General features: G+C 47.0%; 2 protein-coding genes and 1 pseudogene across 2 annotated transcripts in view; 1 reads left to right on the forward strand and 2 right to left on the reverse strand.

Moving 5' to 3' along the window:
• DDX60 (DExD/H-box helicase 60) overlaps positions 1-7738 on the reverse strand; it is a 175651-nt gene extending 167913 nt beyond the window's left edge. The window contains exon 1 of the mRNA XM_057548911.1: positions 7608-7738. The gene's annotated coding sequence lies outside the window, so the exon portion shown is untranslated. The remainder of the gene's footprint in view (positions 1-7607) is intronic.
• On the reverse strand, positions 10-7749 carry LOC130708461 (ubiquitin-conjugating enzyme E2 R1-like; annotated as a pseudogene).
• The window catches only part of PALLD (palladin, cytoskeletal associated protein), a 374940-nt gene continuing 358289 nt past the window's right edge, over positions 7697-24347 (forward strand). The window contains exon 1 of the mRNA XM_057548912.1: positions 7697-8598. Coding sequence (XP_057404895.1) covers positions 7697-8598 — 902 coding nt within the window. The remainder of the gene's footprint in view (positions 8599-24347) is intronic.

Consider the following 24347-nt stretch of genomic DNA (forward strand, 5'->3'; position numbering starts at 1 on the left):
ATGTGCTTCCAGAACAAGGAAAAAAGAAGTTTTAAAGCTTTTTCAAGTTTGGTTTTCATAGTTTGGGTTTTATTTTTAAATATTTTTAGTCTTGAATCTTTGTACCCATAGTTTTTATTACTTTTAGTAATTGTTTAAATATGAAAATAAACAGAAATCAAAATGCCAAATTCAATATTAAAATCACTCAGAATTTCCACTTTTTTCCCCAAAGAATGTGAAAACAGCAACCAAAGATTCCCCTAACCAGCCCATCCTCAACACACCGCAGACGTAATCAGCACCCATTGCTTGATGCACCATCTTCCAACCTTCCTCCTGCATTTATCTCTAACTGTATACACGTTTTAAACGCCTAGTGAAACGTTGCTACCCCTGTCTGGACTCTCTAAAGCACCTGGCCCATGTGGTTTGGGATACTGAGTGATCCTTGGTGCCTGTCAGTCTTTTTCTAACATCAAAGATTTTTCCTTTCAAAATTGTAGTAGCTCATCAAGGTCTCTGCAAAGGATTCCATAAACTATTGCAAAAGTCCTCCCCTTGTTTAAATTATTCAAGTAAATACCCATAACACACCCACTGCGAAAAGACAACATGGCAGTTCCATGCCAATTTCAACCACGTCTACCATTTCCTGGTTCAACTTTGGCCAAACAATTGAATGTTTTTATGCTGTAGGTTGGGTAATCAAAATAATCAAAAGAAAAATAGTGTTCACCCCATCTATTATTCTCAGGATCCAACGGTTCACTACAGATCTTCCTGAGCTCATGATGGGGTTCCCTCCTGGCAGACCTATCACACGTTGAAAATGCATTGAATACACCTCACTTACCTACCGAACGTCACAGCTTAGCCCACCTCACCTTTGTTACCAACCAGGGCTCTTGGCCTCCTTAATCAATAGAAATTGATAAGAGGCCAGATGAGAAATTCAGGCAAGGCTTTATGGGGGCCCCTGCTGCAACAGGAGAAGCGAAACAAGAAACAGGTGCCCTTGCTCGCTCGCTGATGGCGGGGCAGGATGGTTTCTTACATGGGGTGAGGGTAGGAGTGTGTCCAGGGGTCGGCAGGAGGGGTGGCTTAGGTGTTTTGCCCATCCCTTTGGTGGTGCTGTGTGCAGGGGGCATGGGCAGTACCCTGCTTTTGCTCCGGGCTCTTCAGAAGTGGCAGTTGGGTTTTTTGGTTGTTTTGTATCTTTTGTCCAGAATTTGCCCCAGCTGCGCATGCACACAGTTATTTTTAGCCCCTTACAGTTTCCTTGTATTTTATTGCTTGAGGAGAGGTGTGTCCAGGTGCAAGCCCTGCAGCAAAGGGTTCCAGGTCCCAGCCTGTCTCACCTTCAAGGTGCCCAGAACACTTCCATCAGCCTGCAGTTGGGCGAAATCATCTAACACAAAGCCTGTTTTCTAGTAAAATGTTGAATATCCCATGTAATTGATTGAATACCGTAGTGACAGTGAAAAGCAGAGTGGTTGTCTGGGTCCAGAGGGTTGTAAGTACATCAGTTGTTTACCCTCGTGATCGCGGAGCTGGCTGGGCACTGTGGCCGCTGCCCAGCATCTTGAGAGGGGATCAGACTGCACATCACTGGCCTGGGAAAAGATAAAAGCTCAAAATTCCAAGTACAGATTCTACCGAAGGCTTTCACATCATCGTAAAGTTGATTAGTCCAACCATCACAAGTTGGATCATCTTTATAGGAAAGCCTGCAGCTCAAAACTTGGAAATCAAGTTTTTGTTGTTTGTAACTGGATTATTCTTCCTCCTAGACTCTGATGCTTCTCATGAGGTGCCTTGTCTTCCCCAACCTCCTCTCAAGTCGGGGTTTTTTTACATTTCAACAGCCTATGTTCCTTGCCACTGGGGATGGTGCAGGGGGTGTCCCACAAGTATTTTCTGACCGACAAAATAGGTTGTCCTGGATAGCACAGATCTTGTTTTCAGATAATTATCCTCCAAAGCCAGCAACTCTCAAAACAAATGTTATTCGTAATTTTAAAATTTGTCTATTTTTTTTCTATTATTTGTATATTCATATACGTATGTGAATCATATAGATTTATATGTCTATTACATATTCAGGAGCTCAAAAATAAATGTTTTCCCAAATACCAAGATCATAATGCCAAGAAAATTTAAGATGATAAAATTGCTTATGTCAGAATGTGATATATGAAATATTAAATGTTCAGTGAAAACTTACATGCTCTATATTTCATAGTGGAATATGGGTCCAACAGAATTCAGATAATGTGAACTTAGGGAGAAGTTGAGAACCGTAAAATTAACAATGAGAAATAATCTATCAACTAAATGGCATAAAATTCCTTGAGAATGGATGAAATATGCACAGGGATTTAACGACGTAGGTGACCATGGGAGGTGACATCTTATAGCAAAATTTCCTTGGGATACGCCAGACGCTGATAGGTCTGCTGAAGGTCAAGGTGGACGGGCAGCCGTAATGCCTCCCAGTATTTGCAGACCCTCCCAATCCTGTGCTTTATTACACGTTTGCTAATGCCTGAGGGTTTGGCATCATCACCTGCTGGAGGCGTCTGCCTTCAGAGAACCCCCAGGGCGCCCGCAGCTCCTTCACTGCACAGTCCCAGAGTCTGAGGCACCGCCGGCCTGAAGTGTCCTGCTGTTACCGTCAGCCCCTCCCACCCACAGTGAGCTGTCCAGAACTGCTACGGTCTACGGACACCGATGGGAGCCCGCAAGCATCCGTCCATCCCGTCCCATCCCACTTGTACCCTAACAACTCTGAAAGATGATCTGAGGGATAAAAGCACAGTACAGTTTCCCAAAATCAACTAACAAAAGATTTGAGACCAAACCAAGTATAAGAAAATCAGAACCTGACATTTCCTTGGTTTCCTACTTTTGTCTTTTTTCCTGTTAAAATGGCAGCTTCTTAGGGCAGAGAAGCCCATCTTCCTCACGGCTGTGTCCCCAGCCTGCAGAAGAGGCGCCTAGCGCATAGCCGGCACTCAACGAATCCATGCTGATGAATAAGACAGCAGAGAACGTAAGCCAGAAACATGATTTGTATTGGGTTGGCCAAAAAGTTGGTTACAGAAAAACCTGAATGAACTTTTGGGCCAACCCAATATTTCTATGACTCAGAATTTAACCCTGAGCTCGCCGGTATCCACGCGTCGAAGGGTGTCAACATTTAGAGAATTCCCGACGTCTAATAGCAGGGATGCCAGAAAACAAATGTCTTTCTGGTTCTGAATTTTTTCATGACAAACTTTCTTTGAGGGTAATGAAAACCATACGAATCACTGTCTACTTTTTTTTTTAACGTGGTGTCAGAACTACCACCACTTTGTACTGGTACAAGAACCTGTAATGTGTATTTTACGTGTATTCATTAACAGCTATGAACACGCAGCACTGATAACTTTATCAAGTTCTTCTCAGAAAGCAGAGCCCCGGCGATGAGTGACCACTGAAAAGACAGGTGACAAAGCCGGGCAAAGAGCAGAACGATTCGTCACCGAAGAGAGCCTGTCCCAGGGAGGTGCCGCGGGGCCTGGGGCTGAGAGTGGGTGGAGGGGACAGGAGGGGCCTCCAGGACAGGACAGGAGGGGACAAGATACCTGCAGGGTGTCCTGTGTCTGCTGTGGACGTGTGGCTGCCTGTCTTGTCAATTCCCACCCAGGGCTCAAAACTGGGTCAAACTCTAGGTGTGGTTTTCTCCTTCACCTGCCACGATCGTGACCCAGACACTGCCAGGTGTCCAGCACAGAAAGGCTGTCAGTCAACACCTGCTTTCCTGGCCTTCGCAGGGTTCTTAACTAATCCTTATAGTTCAATAAAATGAATGTTACAACAAAATACCTGCAGAGTGTCATGTTCAAAGAAGGAGTGAATTGTATTGACTGGAGGATCATAGAAAGTACCAACAAGAAGTGAAATTAAGTAGTTTTCAAGGATGAGCTGGAGTTGCAAAAACACAACAGACGGGAAAGGCGAAAGAAACCACGTGTGCAAAGCTCAGGGGCGTGAAAGAAGACGATATTCAGAGCGGGAAGCAGACGGCTGGGCGTGGGCGCAGCGCCTGTCAGAGTGATCGTGGGGGACGAGGCCTGAGACTTCACATCTCGCTGACCGTCCAGGGGCGCACTGGTAACCTGCCTGCCCCGTTTGGACCTTCTCTTATTGGCTGGGGGACCACTGGCAAAAAAAGCAGCAAAGGGCTGGCACTGCCAAATTCGTAAGTGTGATTTCTCCCACCATCCGATCTCCTATTTTAACAGGAATCATCACGTTCCTCCTTGTCTTTGGGTCATTCTTGACTCTTGCCTAATCCCTCCTCCTGGATTGTAAGATGGTTACAGAAGAGACCATGCCTGGCTCATCTTCGCCCTCCTGGAAGCTTCCCTTGCGCATAGTAAGTGGAATTCACGGTCAATTTATCATTCTGGTAAAGGAAGAGTGACTAAACTGGGAAGGGCCATTTCTCCACATGAAGAAGCTAGACCCGCAGGAGTCCAAAGAAAACAGAAAATAGTTGCAGCTTACGGGAGTTTTAGGGGAAACGACAACTAAACCAAACTAACAAGGAAGCGATGAAAGAGATGCAGAGGAGAAGAGGGAACTTCCAGGCAATTCGACTTCCTTCAGAAAAGAGGACAGAGGCAGGGGGCAAAGATTTATAGACGTGGGAGCACACCTTATGCCTCACACTTTCCAATCGTCAACCCTGCTTGCACAAGTGGACACTGACCTCACCTCCTCTTTCCTCCTTTTTACACATTAGTTCTTTTTTAGTGTGTTGCATTTTCTTTTCTTTTTCTCATAAAGTTGCTTTATTTAGATTCCAAACAAACCAAAGTAGAGAGGAGAGGCCCCGAGTCAACCCGTCCACTCGCGAGGCGGGACTCCGAGTCTCTGGCTGCGGCCCACGCGGGGCCCAGGGCCTCGAGGGCGGCGGCCTCCCTGGAGGCGGAGGCGGAGGAGACATGGGCTGGGGGACCCCGCGTGGCGCCCGGAGGTGGTGGTGGCGGCGGCAGACAGGCGGGTGGCTGAGGTAAGATGCGGTGTCAGAGCTCCTGGGTACCCGAGTCCTGCGAGTCGTCCCAAAAGCAGCGGTCGGCCTCGGCCTCGCCGTCCTCGTGGAAGAGCTCTGCGTCCCCGTGGGCGCCGGGGTCCTGGTCTTCACGCAGGACCCGGCAGGCGTGGTGGCCACCTGCATGCCGCCCCACTCCGCGTGCACCGTGGGCCCCGGGACCTGCTTCCGGATGCTGTCCGTGTTCTCGCGGTCCTAACCTTTGCTCTCTTCCCGCTTGCGTGCGTCACGGAGGCGCCGCCGTGGGCGGGGAGAGGCGTTGGGTCCGTGGCGGAGGGAGACGGCGCTCAGGGGCAGCGCCCTGACGTTCTGGAGCAGCGACCTGACGTTCTGGAGCAGCGTCCTGACGTTCTGGGCGGGGCTCCGCCGCTCTGAGGGCGTCACGGACCGGGGTGGGCGGAGGACGAAGATGCACACGTCCCCAGTCCGATAGATGTCGGGGTGCCTATAGCTTGGTCTGGGACTAACAAGCCGGCGGTCGTCGATGGGGCTCTCGAGGCGCCTTGAAGTAGCCGCCCTCGTGGTAGGTGTCGCGGCCGAAGATGGCCACCGCCCAGGTAGACAGGCGGCCCTCGTCCACCGGGCTCAGCGGGACGCCCTCCACCGGCTCCTGCTGCGGCCCCTTGAGCTCCAGCAGAAGCGCCTCCTGCGAGCTGGGCGCCGGCGACCCGGCCATGGCGGCGGCGGGCAGGGCCGGGGGCGCGTGGGAGCCACGGGACGTCTGCCGCCAGGAGGCCCCGGGCGCTCCACTAGCTCTGCGCCGCTGCCGGTGTGTTGCATTTTCTGTATGGATCTCACCAGCACGGAATTGCCAGAAGCGCTGTGTGAGATAACAGATGAAATCTCAGGGCAATAACGGAAATGTTTGCAGTTGTATCTCTTTGATTACGACCTTTTAATGCGAAGGTTGGATAACACGGAAATCTCTGAAGCATAATTTTCTGGTGAGTTTGGGCCACGTGGAAACTTCCCCTTTCATACATGTTATGAGCGCTTTCCCGAGCCCCCGTGCATGTTCTAGCGGCAATGTCGGGGTTGCAGATTAAACCCGGACCATATACGCCTTCCTGCTATTGTTTTCTTTTTCACTGTGCAAGTGGTTTCTAAGCTACACCTAATCTGGACAACTGGATCTTGTCAGATGGTGCCTCTTTAAAACCAAAATATAAATTAATAAACAGGTGATTTAATCTGCCTCCGGCAAACACTCCCTATTAAAAAAAAAAAAAAGAATTTAAAGTTGTTTCACCATTCAGAAATGTGCTCTCTAGCTTCCTTGGACAGTGCTTTTTGTGAGGTTTTAAAATCTATCATGTTATTTTCACTTTGCACTAAATATCCTTAACAGCAGAACTCTGATTTCTGACCCACGTTTTCTTAGTCGGATCCTTTGCTGGGACCTCGGCTGTGAAACGATATATACGATGGTAGGGAAGCATATGGCGAAAGCGTGGGCTCTGGGGTCGTCGTCTGGGCTCTTGTTCTCACATCCTCTGCCTCAGTTTTCCCCTTTCTAAACTGGGGCCGCCAGTTGTGAGGGTTTTAAGTGAAATAATCTGCAGAGCGCTGTCGGCACAATGCCCCCTCATGCTGAGTGGTCTGGGGTTATCTGCCCATTTGTGGGGAAGTTTGCCAACCCCTGGTCTAGAGTGCAGCTGTCCCTCTACACCTGAAATTCAGTAAGCGATTTCAACTCTGCCTTGATTTAACTAGTGAATGAATGAATGTGAATACACATGTCTGGACATCAGGAAAAGAACAAGTTTCAAAAATTTCACCGAAAACTAAAAACCAATGAAAGGGCTTCCCTGGTGGCGCAGTGGTTGAGAATCTGCCTGCCAATGCAGGGGACACGGGTTCGAGCCCTGGTCTGGGAAGATCCCACATGCCATGGAGCAGCTAGGCCCGTGAGCCACAATTACTGAGGCTGCGCGTCTGGAGCCTGTGCTCTGCAACAAGAGAGGCCGCGATAATGAGAGGCCCGCGCACCGCGATGAAGAGTGGCCCCCACTTGCCGCAACTAGGGAAAGCCCTCGCACAGAAACGAAGACCCAACACAGCCATAAATAAATAAATAAGTAAATAAAAAATTTAAAAAAAAAAACCAATGAAAATTGGAATCAAAATGCATTTCGTGGTTTAGGGTGACATAAGCAGAGTCAGATTTGCTTAAGATATCAACAAACTCCTGTTTTCATAACATCAATGAAATTAGAGCTGTAAGGAGGGGTGAGGAGGGAGGGAAGGGGGCCCAAGAGGCAGAGGTCCTGGCCCACTCACAGCACCCACGGCAGGCGTGGCCCTCCTGAGTTATGTAATGATGCGTAGTGAGATGATTAGTATTCACTCACAGGGCAAATACCAAACTAAAATGATAAACACAAGTATGCTTGACGTTTCTTCCAATTTATAGGGGAAAATGACTTGAAAAGCATATTTGTTTGCCTTACTGTTTCTCCCAACTTGTGGATGAGCAGTATTGTGATCTCACACACACACACACACCCCAGTCACTCCTACTAACCGCAGTTGTGTCTCTTGTCCTTCAGAGCTGGTTTCCAGGCCCCTGCCTTCCCGTCCAGAGCAGACAGAGTGCATGAGCGCCTCTCGACTATGTCCGACACGTCCTCCCGAGACTCCTTCTACGACTCCCTGTCGGACGTGGCGGAAGATGGTGAGAACGCAGACTTCTTGCCCGGGCTGTCGGCCTTCCTCAGCCAGGAGGAGATAAACAAGAGTCTGGACCTGGCCCGCAGAGCCATAGCCAACTCAGAGACGGAAGACTGCGACTCGGAAAGGGAGGACTCACAGATTTTCAGCCCCTCTCCTGGGAGCCTCTGGGGGTCGCCTCCCCCTCAGGAGGCCAGGCCGGGTGAGCACGCATCCCCGGGGACGCCTGGCGCCCACAGGCCTGCGCCTGTCCCGCCGCTGCCAGCAGAGCCAGCCGAGCGCATCTCGCCTGCGCCCAGGAGGAAGCCCGGCGTCTCGCCCCTGCTGGCCCGGCCCAGCTACATCCGGAGTCTCCGCAGGGCGGGGCAACACGGTGCCAAAGCCCCCAGCGCCAGTGCCAAGCCCAGAGCCGCGCACGGGGGCAGGGCCGGGCCCCAGAGCCCGCTGTGCAAAAAGGCGGCCACCCTCATCGAGGAGCTGACGGCCATCTTCAGAGAAACCTCCAAGCCGAGAACCAGGAACCCCAACGGGGAGTCCTCGTCCCCGGACAGCGGGTACCTGTCCCCTAAGAACCAGCTGTCAGCCCCGACGAGCGCCTCGGCCAGCCGGAGCCCCACCGGGGACCAGCAGGAGGTGGAAGCCGGGGCCGAGCCCCTGGAGCCCGGGCACCACCTCGCGGCGGCCCGGGACGTGGTCCAGCCCAGCCGAAGCCCCTCTCCCCCGGCCGCCCGCCACCTGCTGGCCGCTCCCCGGTTCATCCAGAAGCTGCGGAGCCGAGAGGTGGCAGAAGGAAGTCGGGTGTACCTCGAGTGCAGAGTCGCCGGGAACCCACCTCCTCGGGTCAGGTACGACTCTTTGGTTGTAGAGATGCTATGAGATGATGCGCGTGGACTTTTGGTTTTACTTTAACGTGAAAGAAGAGATTTCTGTTACCTAGCAAGGGCTGGCTCCCGGAAGCACATAGAAGCCAATATTATGGCCCTGGCTTTTTTTTTTTTTTTTTTTTTAATTTATTTACTCTTTCAGGCTGTGCTGGGTCTTAGTTGCTGCATGCGGACTTCCCTGGTGGTCCAGTGGGTAAACCTCCGTGCTCCCAATGCAGCGGACCCGGTTGGATCCCTGGTGGGGGAACTAGATCCCGCATGCCTAAACTAAGATGGGTGGCCCCGGCCTTTGTGAAAAGAAAAAGCTTCATTGTGAGGTCGACCAGCAAGGAGACAGGAGGCCCGGCTCAAATCCATCTCCCGACCCAGGGATCAGGGCGGAATTTAAGGGTTTAGGGAATTTCAGGCTTGGAAGCTGCCTTGCTAATCAGTCCAAGAAAGCTCCTCGTGCTGTTGGGGTTATCCTGGAGACGCCCGTTCCCGTCTTGCACATGCGCAGGGCTGTCTCTGTAAAATAACTTCAGGTTTGCGCAATGAACGTACTTAAGGAGGCAAACGAGTTTAAGCTGGGCGATGTTTTACCTGCGTCTCCTCTGTGCGTTCCTCAGTCTGGAGGGAAGTAGGGGCGAGGACCCGGCTAGCTGCTTTCGGCTGATGAGGGGCGTGGATCTTTGTAAGAGGAATGAAATTGTTTTGCACTTATTTGTAAGCATTCCTGAGTCCCACCTTGAACTCTGAAGTCTTGGGCAGTCATCCTGCGAGTGGGGGAGAGGGCTTTTTAAATATACAAGATGGACGAGGACAAATTTGATGAGTAAAGAGGGTTCAGCCCTAAGATACGCAGAACTGCGACTTTGGGAATCCGTGAAAACATGTTATTTTTAACATTTTAGTGATTGAATTTGGATTTATGTAGGCTTGGTCCAGACTCTCGGGCAGAAAAGGGCTACTGTCGAGATATCGTTGTCTTTTCGTCACAGCCAGGTGGAGTCTTAGCTGTTCTGTTCCCTTCTGAAAAGTGATTTAAGGTTTCTGGGAGTAGGAGACCCAAGGCTTGACTCTTTTTAACTTTACTGGAGGATGTGTAACCAGAAGGACGTCGTAGGAGCCGTTCCACACGGGCTTCACTGGTCCTCAGGCTGTTTGTTGGTTTGTCCAGGTTCAAGGAGGACCCAGTCCCTGGGCTTGTGCAATGCGGGGGGACGTCCATGGGAAACATTAACGGACTTGATGCTTTTCATGTATAGAAGATACGACACCACTGAGAGACTGTACACATTTTATCAAATCTAATTCTGTTACCACATGAGACCTTAAGGAAGGTCTCCCAGAGAACATCGCATAAGGGCGCAATTGGAGCTTGCTTCTAGGGGCCACTCTGACCCTCAGCAGGGCAGCTGGTAAGACCTTATCCCAAGTCACGTTGGTTTCTTGGCCTCTTTTGGTGACTGTCTCTTTGAAGGAATGATTCATCGTTTCAGTCCTCCCTGCAGACTGAGGTCTCCAGGAAGCATGAAATTCCATGGTGTTCCAAGGGCCCCAGACACCTTTGAGTCACCTTGGCTATGAAAGCTCCTCTGTTGTCACTTTGAATTGAAAGATGCGACCCAAAACGAGGGATCATTTCTTTGAGGAAGGGCTTTGTTACCTGGGAAGCATTCTCTGTCCTGCGTGGAGAAGCTCTGCCCCATTCTGTGCAGGGTCGTCACCAACACCAGCAAATGTCTACAGTGTTCCCTGATTCCTAGCCTAGCAGTAAAGTCTGTTTACCAGTCATCCCTGGTTCTGTCCCTTGGGTTTGCACCCCTTTTATCATCAGGGGTGGCCCAGTTTTAGGATTGTTTCCGGTGCAGATCAGGCAATTTTGTATTACCTTTTGGATGGTCATTTGCATTTATAGACCAACAGTAAACTTGTGCAGCCCTCCCATCGTGGGTACCTTGGTGTAGGTGAGTAATAGTTCCTTGCATCACATGCTCATGTGTAAGCTCATTATAAATCCAGCCTCTGTGGTTGTTTGGTCCCGATCACCATCTAAGTCTCGGGAGTCAGCATGAAATCCCCATGCATCTGCTCTCTCAAGATCCATTTCCAGATCTGAGGCTTAAACAGGGACAGGTCCACACTTGGAATGAGTGCTGAAGCCTTAGGATCTGGGTTTTTGGTTCTGGCTGCCTGTTTTGCTGTCTGATCAGCCTAATTTCCGTTAGTTATATAACGATCAGTCTTTGGGTGGCCCAGGCAATGTCCTATGGCTACTTATTCCAGCATCTATACATATAAATATGTGTGTATACATATATATATATATATATATATATATAAAACAGCATCTAATAAGGCTGGTGTCGCCTCTGCATGTTGAATGTCTTTCCTCCTGATGTCAGTAGACCAGTCCTTCCAGGTGGCCCCGTGTGCATGTAGGTCAGAGAAGGCAAACTTGGAATCGGTATAGATAGTCACGTTTTCCTTAGCTCCAAGGCTCAGGGGTCTGTGCGGGCTGTGAGCTCGGCCTTCTGGGCAGACGGACCTGGACGGGGGCTTCTGCTTCTAGGGCTTCCTGATGAGTTACAGCTGTACACCCGGCCTTTCCAAGCCCCGCCTCGTCCGTGAAGCTGCTCGCGTCCATGAATATTTCCATTTCCAGATTTTCTAAAGGCTGATCACTCAGGTTGTATTCAATTATTTGTATACAGTCGTGAGCAGGCTCTCCTGTCGTCCTGGGGAGCAGAGCGGCTGGGTTTAGAGTGGAGACCACCTGTAATGTGACATTTGGGGTGCCAAGTGGTGAGGCCTGGTATTTGCCCAGCCTCCCCGAAGTAAGCCTGCATCCGCCACTTCGTGCAAGTCAAGGTAGCACACTGCGCGGGGCATGCACAGTGGCAGGCTGGCTCAGGGTACGTTTTTCAGCCTCCTGTGAAAGGTCATAGGTTGCAGCCACAGCCCAGAGGCAAACTGGCCATACTTGACGTACACGCCTGATTGTTGGACTCAAGAAAAGTAAACTACTGGCCTTCTGGATGTACCTAAACATTGAGTTAGCGTTCCAAGACTCATGCCCTGTCTTTCAGACACAAAATGCCTGGGCGACCAAGTGCTGGGCTGTGAAAAGCTTCTCCTTGATGCTGTGGAACTCATTATGGCATCTCGGAGTCCAGCTTAATGGCTTATTGTCATTTCCTTTAAGAGCCTCATATTGTCTCAGAGTTCAAAGTTAGGAATCCAAATACGACAAAACCCAGCAATTCCTAAGAATCCTCAAGAATGCCTTCTGGTGGTGGCTACAGTCACCATAACTAATGCTTCTCTTCCATCTGGCAATACGTTTCTTTGTCCTTTTGATACCTCAAATCCTAAATATCTTAGAGTTGGTTGAGAAATCTGTGCTTTTCCCTTGCAGTATTTTGGTCTTAACGCTTCCTTAGTTCTACGAGCCGTTAGTATACCATCCACATATTGGAGTAAGACTCCCTCATTTAATTGGAGATCCCTTCAGTCCGTGGCTAAGGCTTCCCGGAAGATGGTGGGGTCCTCCTTCAATCTTTGTGGGAGTCCCATCCAGCAGTATCATTGTTTTACGTCAGACTCTGGATCGTCCCATTCAGAGGCAAACCCCTGGGTCTCAGGACTTAGGGGTATGCAGTAAAAGGCATCTTTTAACTCCAGAACTGTAAAACCAGCAAAAGTCTCCGGATAAAGTTGTAAGTAAAGTGTAAAGATTTGGCATCACCAGATGTATATCCTCTACAGTTTGGTTAACAGCCCTCAAATCCTGTGTAAAAGTCATCGCTGGTCCCGGGTTTTTGAACTGACAGGATGGGAGTGCTATATGAGGATTGACAAGGTCAGAATAATTGGCATTTAAGAAAGGTGGTCATCAGAGGCTTTATACCTTCTTTCAAATGCCTCTTTAAATGCCTATTGCTTTACATTTGGAGCCTTGGCCTCTGGACGGAGTTTTACTACTACTAGGTAAGCCGTCTTGTCTCTTCCTGGCCTCCCATCAGCCCAAACATCCACTCTTACTTTTTGCGGAATTTCTCCAGGGGCTTCTGGGGGAGGCTTGGTCTCCCGATCATAATGGGGCAGCTTGTGGGGCAGAGGCTTGATGTGGGTGTGCATTTAATGTTCCCAAAAAGGGAACAGGGCATTTGAGCAGTTACAGCTGGGTGTTCCAGATCCCTATCAGTATATCATCTGTAAGCCTCAAAAACCCCCTCAAGGAAGGTGGATGGGTTCTCCTGGGGTCCTTGCTGTACTTCCTGGATCTTCTTCAAGCTCTGTTGTTTGGGGGCTCCTGTTGAAGTCTGGTTATTAAACATTCCTTATGATGATTCAGGCTTGCTCAGTCCCCTTGGGTCTTTGGGGTCCCATCGTCCTGGTTCAGCTCCAGGTGTGGCCTGTGCCGCCCGAGTCCTGACTGGATGCTTTGGTTGTGAGTCAGGGAAGCGTTCAGCTTCCTGGCAGCCTTCTCTAATACCATCCTGTGCTCTTCCACAGCAGGGGATTCACGAGGGCCTGTCTGTCAGCCCAGCGAGGGTGATGAGCAGCAAAACGGATGTAAGGGGACTCCCCATTTTCTGAGGATCATCTCAGTAAGATGGCTTATTGTTTCTCCAGTGGTATAAATCCAAGGCTGATACGGGAGGATCCCCTGGGTTGGCCTTGGTCATCTAAGCCCGCTGGGACCTGTCTTAACGGAAATGCCCTGCCTGAGGTAGAGTGTTCCCTGGGCCAAACTGAATACCCTGGTGGGTATGGGGAGGAAAGAGTGTTCCTTTGTGACCATCTGGTATGGGCAGTACAGAGCCGGACCAGCAGCCCTAGGAGGGCTGGTAGGACCCTTTGCACTGACTACAGGAAGACCCCCTTCATAAGACAGGGAAACCACAAGAGGGGCTGACGGAGGGACTGGAGGTAGTAGGTCAAGATCATGGTCAGGCTTTGACTCAATTGAAACAGGCTTTTTCTGAGGTTCTTCCCTCTGAACCACAATTTTACATCTCTTCTGCAAATTCTTATTCTGATATAAAGACATAAATGACTGTGGAATGGGATTTCATCCCGGTTTTCCTCTCTCTAACAAAACAAATCGAACTATAAGATAGTATCGTAGTTCTAAGACCCATTCTCTGGCCATTTCCCCCTGATTCCAGCTGATACTGGGGCCAGGCAGTGTTACAGAGAAAATCATTTTCTTCTTTTCCATCGGCTCGTAGCTAAACATTGACCAGTTTTGAAGAATACATCCCAAGGGACTACAGTCAGGTATACTATTAATGTTCCTCATTTGAAAGGTTTCTCTCAGGATGACCAGAGCAAAATGACACCAAGGAGGTGTTTTGGGTGGAAATGCCTTTAACCCAGGCATGGGGTATGTTCTTCTGGGGTGGGCTCCTGTGAAGCCACTGCACATCATGGGGGAAAACCCCCGACACTTCCATGAGGCAGGGTTTCCAGTCAGGGAGCAGTGTCTTCTATCTCCTGAGTCGCGGACCTTCATTAAATCAGGTTTAATGAAGTTTTGCTACAGTCATCCAAAGGCCTCCCCCTATTGGCCAATCCTAACAAATTCAACAGACTTAGACCAACCTGGACAGACAAAGAAATCCAGGACTCTGGGACTTTAACCCAGGGTTCAGGACTTTAACCTGAACTACTTTTTAAAAATTTTATTGGAATATAGTTGATTTACAATGTTGTGTTAGTTTCAAGTGTACAGCAAAGTGATTCGGTTATACATATATTGATTCTTTATCAGGTACTTTTCCCATCTAGGTTATTACAGAATACTGAGTAGAGCTCCCTGTGCTATACAGTAGGTCCTTGTTGGTTATCTATTCTATATATAGTAGCTTGTATATGTCAGTCCCAAGCTCCTAATTTATCCCTCCCCCACCCACATGTCCCCTTTGGTAACCATAAATTTGTTTTTGAAATTGGTGAGTTTATTTCTGTTTTGTAAATAAGTTCATTTGTATCATTTTTTAAAATTAGATTCCACATATGAGTGATATCATATGATATTTGTCTTTCTCTGTCTGAGTTATTCCACTTAGTATAATAATCTCTAGGTCTATCCATGTTGCTGGAAATCGGTGTTGCTGCATTATTTCGTTCTTTTTATGGTTGAGTAATATATACAATTCCATTGTATATACGTACCACGTCTTCTTTATCCATTCCTGGGTAAATGGACATTTAGCTTGCTTCCATGTCTTGGCTGTTGTGAATAGTGCTGCAGTGAACATTGAGGTGCATGTATCTTTTTGAATTATGGTTTTCTCTGGGTATATGCCCAGGAGTGGGGTTGCTGAGTCATATGGCAGTTCTATTTTTAGTTTTTTAAGGAACCTCCACACTGTTCTCCATAGTGGCTGTGTCAATTTACATTCCCACCAACAGTGCAAGAGGGTTTCCTTTTCTCCACACCCTCTCCAGCATTTATTGTTTGTAGACTTTTTGATGATTGCCATTCTAACCGCTGTGAGGTGATACCTCATTGTAGTTTTGATTTGCATTTCTCTGATCATTAGTGATGTCGAGCATCTTTTCATGTGCTTTTTGGACATCTGTATGTCTTCTTTGGAGAAATATCTATTTAGATCTTCTGCCCATCTTTTGACTGGGTTGTTTTTTTGACATAGAGCTCCATGAGCTGTTTTTATATTTTGGAGATTAATTCCTTGGTGGTTGCTTCATTTGGAAATATTTTCTCCCATTCTGTGGGTTGTCTTTTCGTTTTGTTTATGGTTTCCTTTGCTGTGCAAAAGCTTTTAAGTTCAATTAGGTCCCATTTGTTTATTTTTGTTTTTATTTTCATTACTCTAGGAGGTGGATCAAAAAAGATACTGCTGTGGGCTTCCCTGGTGGCGCAGTGGTTGAGAATCTGCCTGCCAATGCAGGGGACACGGGTTCGAGCCCTGGTCTGGGAAGATCCCACATGCCACGGAGCGACTAAGCCTGTGAGCCACAATTGCTGAGCCTGTGCATCTGGAGCCTGTGCTCCTCAACAAGAGAGGCCGCGATAGTGAGAGGCCCGCACACCGCGATGAAGAGTGGCCCCCACTTGCCGCAACTAGAGAAAGCCCTTGCACAGAAACGAAGACCCAACACAGCCATAAATAAATAAATAAATAAAATTAAGAAAAAAAAAATTAAAAAAAAAAAAAAAAGATACTGCTGCGATTTATGTCTAACCTGAACTTTTTTTTTTTTTTAATTTTATTTATTTATTTATTTTATAGTCGTGTTGGGTCTTCGTTTCTGTGCGAGGGCCCTCTCCAGCCACGGCAAGCAGGGGCCACTCTTCATCGCGGTGCGCGGGCCTCTCACCATCGCGGCCTCTCTTGTTGCAGAGCACAGGCTCCAGACGCGCAGGCTCAGCAATTGTGGCCCACGGGCCCAGTCGCTCCGCGGCATGTGGGATCCTCCCAGACCAGGGCTCGAACCCGTATTCCCTGCATTAGCAGGCAGACTCTCAACCACCGCACCACCAGGGAAGCCCCCTTAATTTTTAAAATAAATTTATTTATTTATTTTTGTCTGCATTGGGTCTTTGTTGCTGCGCGCAGGGCTTTCTCTAGTTGTAGTGAGCGGGGGCTACTCTTCGTTGCGGTGCGCGGGCTTCTCATTGTGGTGGCTTCTTTTGTTGCGGAGCAGGGACTCTAGGCTCCCAGGCTTCAGTAGTTGTGGTGCAAGGGCTTAGCTGCTCCTCGGCATGTGGGATCTTCCTGGACCAGGGCTCGAACCCGTGTCCCCTGCATTGGCAGGTGGATTCTTAACCACTGCACCACCAGGGAAATCCCTAACCTGAACTTTTGAGGACCTTTTATATTTCCGCCCAGGTGGGACTCTAATGCATGATCCCGATGAGGGTTTTAGACAGTTTAGGCACACGCGTGTTTTAACAAGGTTACTCACCCAAAAGACATCTGATCCAGGAGCACTTTCTTTTGTCAAAGGTGAAAGTAGCCTGAGGAGCCTGGAGTCCCATGGTGGGAAAGCAAGAACCTGAAACCCCACCCTCCGGACACGGGCAGTCTAGGTGGCCACTCAGGATCAGTGGTGAAGGCCCACACACCCCGGGGGCTGCAGAGTCACGGACAGGTGGTCACAAGACATGGGTCCCTTCGTGGTCCCTGAAAATTGTTACCGAGCAAGGGCTGGCTGCTGGACACACATAGGAGCCAACACAATGGCCCCGGCTTTTGAGGAAAACAAGTGCGTTATTGTGAGGTCCACCAGCAAGGAGACAGGAGGCACGGCTCAAATCTGTCTCCCTGGTCCAGGAATCAGAGCATAATTTAAGGGGTTCAGGGAATTTCAAACTTGGAAGCTGACTTGCTAATAAGTTGGTGTCAGCTCCTTGTGCCGGGAGCCTGGTTTTCCTCATTGAAGGATGCCTTGATTCATAAAGGGCTCTGATGGCAACATTTCTATTCTTTGAGTTCCGCAGATGGAAGATTCTTGGTTCCAGGTCATCCTGGAGACATGGGTTCCCCTCTTACATATGAGCAGTGCTGTCTCTGTAAAGTAACTCAAGGTTTGATCAATCCACAGCCTATTTAAGGAGGCAAACGAATTCAAGCCGGTCAGTGTTTTACGTGCTGTTTCATTTCCTGTAGAGTTAGCCCTCTGGAGCCTGGGGTCGTATTTTCAAGTACTTGCAAGGCAAGGGCAACCTGGAATGGCAAGTGGTAGCTGTGCTGGTTGTCCCTGGTGGGTTGGATCTTTCATCATGAACCAGTGCTACTGACTAAGGGGGGAACTTAGGATGCCCAACTGATATATTCAGGTGCAGAATTTGAATATGAGTTGCTGGAGATTGTTGAAAGTGTGGTGGAAGCCAGAAGTTGTCTGGCAGATGAAAAGCACAGGTATGTGTGGCCAATCACAGGGGCAGCCCCGGATGTGTCTGGTCTGAGGCATGGGCTCCACTGGCAGATGCTCCTATGCTGGGCGCACCACACCTTGAACGTGGCAGAACTTTCCCACAAGACAGAGATAGATACCAGGCTGGGCGTGGACAGGCCTGTTGTCCATGCCCAGGCTCCGGCCACGAGAGGGTGGACAGCAGACAAACAGCAGGCGGGGAGCGTGCCGTCAGTAGCCACTGTAATTTCTCTACATTCTTCCTCCATAAGTGCAGCATTTGTACCTTCTGTGCAAAGAGCTTAAGAGGAGTGACCCTGGGGTCAGATTCCAGGGTTTCCCATCACGGCTTCACCTTTCACCAAATGCATCCGTCAACAAGTTATTTTGTGACTCAGTTTATTCACCTGTGAAATGGGAATTATAATACCCACCGCCCCCATTCTGTTTTATGACTAAATAAAATAATATGTGAAAAAAATAAAACAGTGCCTTGCACCTAGTAACTGCCACTTTGCTGTTACCTATTATTGTTAGTATTTCTAATTTCTTAATTTCATACGCCAAAATGAAAATAACAGTTCAAGTCAGGGTTATACTACAGAAAATAAGCCATTAATGCATTTATCTGGAAAGTTTTGCTTTTATTAATGAAGAGTGTTTGCCTAAATTATGTAAATATGAAAAAGTAAATTCAAAATTAAGAAATTTGGCACAAAGGTAAGGAAGACATCATTGACTACGAATTGCAAGGCTGGTACTTTCTTATTAATGTAGTATCTCCCAAATCACAAACTTTACCACTCACCGTACATCCACTGACACACACCTTGCTGGAGCTGGTTCCTTGGGCTGACAGATCATTACACACAGACATGAAGTAAATCAGCATTACTGGCTGGAAATTGGTGGAATTAGGGGAAGGGAATTTTTTTCAAACCAGTTTGTTCAGCTAATCCACCTTGAGTCAGTTTTTACAGTAAGTCTACTATATTTCTTTTAGAAACTGACAGCAGAGGGCAGTAAGAAACTTCCTAATGCATTCATTTAATTAAATATGTCATCCTAAATTCTGCGTTTACGTATATTTTCCATAAAGATTTTTTTCTTATCGTTTCGCCTGTGATAGAAGTGAAATTGAGTATTTCTTCTGGATTCTGTTTAGATTTTTTTTTTAACCCACTAATCTTGGGAACAAGTAATTCTTCGTTGGAAATACATTCACATGTCACTCAAAAGAGTTCTGCAGGTTTTCAAACTACATATGGCCCCGCTTAGGTTTACTCCCAAAATAGGCCTGTTCCAGATGTATTCTGTGAGCACCACACCCTTTCAAAAACCACAAAAGGTAACCGATTTACCATCAAAGGATTAATTCAGGTGAGCAGATCCTAACTCCTGTGTTAAAGTTCACTTAACCATTTCGTAACTTGGGGGCCATCAAGTTCATGCTTCTGCCTCCTTTCTTCTTACAGCAGGAGGGGAGGACTAATTTAGTTAGTAGCTACAGGATTATTAACTAGTTTCTCTTGTCATCTCCCAGTCTACCAAGGCCCATGAGCAATGTTCCTTAGTCATTACAAATTCTGCTCTTCTAGAGAAATTAAGCTTCTGATGAGATGTTCCATTGTTTAAAGTTAGCTGGTCGTTTTTGTATCCTTTGAGGGTTTTTTTAGGGGGAAATGTATAAATGTACATTAAATTTTTCTTAATGTCTGTTCCAAAGATCTTGGTCCCTCTGCCATGCATTGGTAAATGTACCAAATGCCTAAGAACTTTGAGCTTCTTTTCCACATGAGACCTAGGAGAGGCTAAAGAGGAAACCTTTAAAGGGAATTTGGTATACGGAAGAAAACCTTTAGTGAAGAGTTGCCTGCACTGGGACATTTTAGAACCTAGCTCCCAGCGAGTTGGTCCGGGAGGCTCAGGACCCGAGACTGGGAAGGCCTGGTGATCAATGCGCCAGCTCCCAGGGCCCCGGGAGCAGGTGGCAGGACTCGCGGAGAGCAGGGGCGCCGGGGGGCCTGGCACCAGCAACGGACAGAGGCCGGGAGACCCGAGGTGCTGGCAGGGGGCAGCGGGTCCGGAGGTGACGAGGTGGCAGACCCAGGCGTAGGGAGAGGCGTCCGCCCCAGGAAAGCGGGAAGGCGGGTACCAGGGTCCAGATACAGGGATGGCGCACAGGGAGCAGATCTGCCATTCAAGACTCGAGTCACGGAAACAGAGACTCAGACTGGGCTGAGTGAGGGACACATCCCTGACCAACTCGCATGGGGTCCAGACGGGGGCACATGGCCAGACTGACGTGTGGGCCACGAAGTTGCGGGCCTGTAGCATCTTACGTTTGGCCCAAGTAGCAGCCATCTGGACTGGGGCAGGAGGCGGATGAAGTAGCCCAGCTGAAGCGGGACTGATGGGAACACGGTTCAAGGCATTTCCACTTTATAACCAGTCACTTCTCCCCCCTGCCCAAGTGTAACTGGCACAAATACCAGTTATAACCACAACCAGGACTGAAAAAATCCCGTTTTCATTCTTCACTTTTGAATAATTCCACCAAAACCCCAGCAAAGCAGAGACAAGCTGATAGAACTAAAGCTTCTGTTCAATCGTTAAAGTTACATACAATTTACAACTCAACTTACATGCAAATTACCTGTTAACAATTTGAATTATTGCATAAAACCAGATCACATCAGACGTTCCCTCTTTCTCTTGCACGGCTTGACAACAGGACAAAGACGTGTTCCCTCACCTCCCCTTCTCTCCACTCTCAAATTTTGGGAGTTGGTGAAAAATTCATGAAGAATTCTAATCCAGAAGTACCTCTGGTATGATAAAAATGAGGCCTCACATTTTCACTTTATACTTTAAAAATATTTCATCATGGCAACTATAGCTTTTAAACCATTTAAATATAAGGAAACTAAGAAAACTAGGAAATTATTTGCCTGGTAACAGAAAAAGAATTCATTGGTCCTAGAGCCGGGAACAGAACGAAGGTCCTCAATTCCTGACCACACCCTGTGATGACTCCTGAGATGACAGGGCAGGCTCCAGAAATACAGGCGAGTGGAAACAACACCTTGAAAGTTTTCTGCTTTGGACTTCAGACTCCAAATTATCTTTAAAAAAAATGGAATTTCTACAGTATTTTTCTATATTTAAAAAACATAGCGGTTCCTGGTTATTCTTTTTTTGCATTCAGTTACTACTGCTAAATAAGTCAGTCAGCATAAACCAAAAAATGTTTAAAGGTGGGGGGGACACTGATATTCTCTATCAAATAGCTACAAACAAAGCAGATTATTCCCAGTTTACGAGCAGTAGTGCAAACCGTCCTCACATTCAAATTATATTGTAAGGTAAATGTGTGCAAACGCAAAAGGAAAAAAAAAGTACTTTTATTTATTTATTTATTTTTTACACTGTCTTTTTTTTTTAACATCTTTATTGGAGTATAACTGCTTTAAAATGGTGTGTTAGTTGCTGCTGTATAACAAAGTGCATCAGCTATACATATACATATATCCCCATATCTTCTCCCTCTTGCATTTCCCTCCCACCCTCCCTATCCCACCCCTCTAGGTGGTCACAAAGCACCGAGCTGATCTCCCTGTGCTATGTGGCTGTTTCCCCCTAGCTATCTGTTTTACATTTGGTAGTGTATATATGCCCATGCCACTCTTTCACTGTGTCCCAGCTTGCCCTTCCCCTTCCCCATGTCCTCAAGTCCATTCTCTACATCTGCGTCTTTATTCCTATCCTGCCCCTAGGTTCTTCAGAGCCTTTTTTTTTTTTAGATTCCATACACATGTGTTAGCATATGGTATTTGTTTTTCTGACTTACTTCACTCAGTATGACAGTCTCTAGGTCCATCCACCTCACTACAGATAACTCAATTTCGTATCTTTTTATGGCTGAGTAATATTCCATTGTATGTATGTGCCACATTTTCTTTTTTTTTTTTTTAAAGAAATTCACGTTCTTTTATTTATTTATTTATTTATTTATTTATTTATGGCTGTGTTGGGTCTTCGTTTCTGTGCGAGGGCTTTCTCTAGTTGTGGCAACTGGGGGCCACTCTTCATCGCGGTGCGCGGGCCTCTCATTATCGCGGCCTCTCTTGTTGCGGAGCACAGGCTCCAGACGCGCAGGCTCAGTAATTGTGGCTCACAGGCCCAGTTGCTCCGTGGCATGTGGGACCTTCCCAGACCAGGGCTCGAACCCGTGTCCCCTGCATTGGCAGGCAGACTCTCAACCACTGTGCCACCAGGGAAGCCCCATGTGCCACATCTTCTTTATCCATTCCTCTGTCAGTGCACGTTGAGGTTGCTTCCATGTCCTGGGTCTTATAAATAGAGCTGCAGTGAACATTGTGGTACATGACTCTTTTTGAATTATGGTTTTCTCAGGGTATATACCCAGTAGTGGGATTGCTGGGTCGAATGGTAGGTCTATTATTAGTTTTTTAAGGAACCTCCATACTGTTCTCCATAGTGGCTGTATAAATTTACATTCCCACCAACAGTGCAGGAGGGTTCCCTTTTCTCCACACCCTCTCCAGCATTTATTGTTTGTAGACTTTTTGATGATGGCCATTCTGAGCGGTGTGAGGTGATACCTCGTTGTAGTTTTGATTTGCATTTCTCTAATGATTAGTAATGTTGAACATCCTTTCATGTGTTTGTTGGCAATGTGTATATCTTCTTTGGAAAAATGTCTATTTAGGTCTTCTGCCCATTTTTGGATTGTGTTGTTAGTTTTTTTGATATTGAGCTGCATGAGCTTCCTTTATATTTTAGAGATTAATCCTTTGTCAGTTGCTTCCTTTGCAAATATTTTCTCCCATTCTGAGGGTTGTCTTTTCATCTTGTTTATGGTTTTCTTTGCTGTGCAAAAGCTTTTGAGTTTCATTAGGTCCCATTTGTTTATTTTTGTTTTTATTTCCATTTCTCTAGGAGGTGGGTCAAAAAGGATCTTGCTGTGATTTATGTCATAGAGTGTTCTGCCTATGTTTTCCTCTAAGAGTTTTATAGTGTCTGGCCTTACACTTAGGTCTTTAATCCATTTTGAGTTTATTTTTGTGTATGGTGTTAGGGAGTGTTCTAATTTCAGTCTTTTACATGTAGCTGTCCAGTTTTCCCAGCACCACTTATTGAAGAGGCTGTCATTTCTCCATTGTATATGCTTGCCTCCTTTGTCAAAGATAAGGTGACCATATGTGTGTGGGTTCATCTCTGGGCTCTCTATCCTGTTCCATTGATCTATATTTCTGTTTTTTTGCCAGTACCATACTGTCTTGATTACTGTAGCTTTGTAGTAGAGTCTGAAGTCTGGGAGCCTGATTCCTCCAGCTCCGTTTTTCTTTCTCAAGATTGCTTTGGCTATTCAGGGTCTTTTGTGTTTCCATACAAATTGTGAAATTTTTTGTTCTAGTTCTGTGAAAAATGCATTGGTAGTTTGATAGGGATTGCATTGAACCTGTAGATTGCCTTGGGTAGTGCAGTCATTTTCACAATGTTGATTCTTCCAATCCAAGAACATGGTATATCTCTCCATCTGTTTGTATGATCTTTAATTTCTTTCATCAGTGTCTTATAGTTTTCTGCATACAGGTCTTTTGTCTCCTTAGGTAGGTTTATTCCTCGGTATTTTATTCTTTTTGTTGCAAGGGTAAATGGGAGTATGTCCTTAATTTCTCTTTCAGATTTTTCATATAGGAATGCAAGAGGTTTCTGTGCATTAATTTTGTATCCTGCTACTTTACCAAATTCATTGATTAGCTCTAGTAGTTTTTTGGTGGCATCTTTAGGATTCTCTATGTATAGTATCATGTCATCTGCAAACAGTGACAGCTTCACTTCTTCTTTTCCGATTTGGATTCCTTTTATTTCTTTTTCTTCCCTGATTGCTGTGGCTAAAACTTCCAAAACTGTGTTGAATAATAGTGGTGAGGGTGGACAACCTTGTCTTCTTCCTGATCTTGGTGGCAGTGGTTTCAGTTTTTCACCATTGAGAACGATGTTGGCTGTGGAAAAACCACTTTTAAACACCCACTTACTGCAGTGAAAGTGGAATCCACCAATGGTCCAGGCATCTTTAATCTTCTAGTACAATGACTCATACCTACACATAATCATAAGATGGCTATTAGGTCATCATTATTAGCCTAATAAAATTTCAATTAATATACGTAATTGAAAGGAATTAAATTCCTTCTTTTTATAATCAAACCCCAGCACCTGCAAGGCCTCCAATTAGTTTATATTAGTGAAGCTTTGATCACCATCAAAAGCCAAAACAAGAGGATTAGCCCTATCAGACCTGTGCAATGCTGTCAGTAGAAATTTCCATCTCCTCAAAAGAAAACAGACATTGAAACAAGCCACTGACCCGCTTTTCTCACTCAGGGGATCAGGGTGTGGTGTGTCCCATTTTGTATCCGCATTGGTTCAGGAAAGCGTGGCCAGTAGGTAGTGAAGCTGCCACACTTGTAAAATCATGATCCAGACGGCTTGGCCCAGCAGGGCTGTTTTTCTTGAAGAGGGTTGTCAACACTGACAGGAGACGGTAGCCTCAGAGACAGTATGACAACTGACAGCACAGGTGTCACTGCAGCATCACATGTGAGTAGGTACAAACAACGTGGGGACAATGCTGGGATACACAGCAAATTAAAGATGCGCATTCTCTGAACTTTGTGTGATACCCAGTTGTCTACTTGGGTCTCTGCTTGGGTACCTAACAGGTGCATCCAGTGTAATGTATCCAAAAGTGAGTCCCTGAGTCTCCTGTCCTCCGAAACCCTGTCTTCCTAACTCTTCTCCAGGCC

Source organism: Balaenoptera acutorostrata, chromosome 6, assembly GCF_949987535.1.
Source record: "Balaenoptera acutorostrata chromosome 6, mBalAcu1.1, whole genome shotgun sequence".
NCBI classification, from domain to species: Eukaryota; Metazoa; Chordata; class Mammalia; order Artiodactyla; family Balaenopteridae; genus Balaenoptera; species Balaenoptera acutorostrata.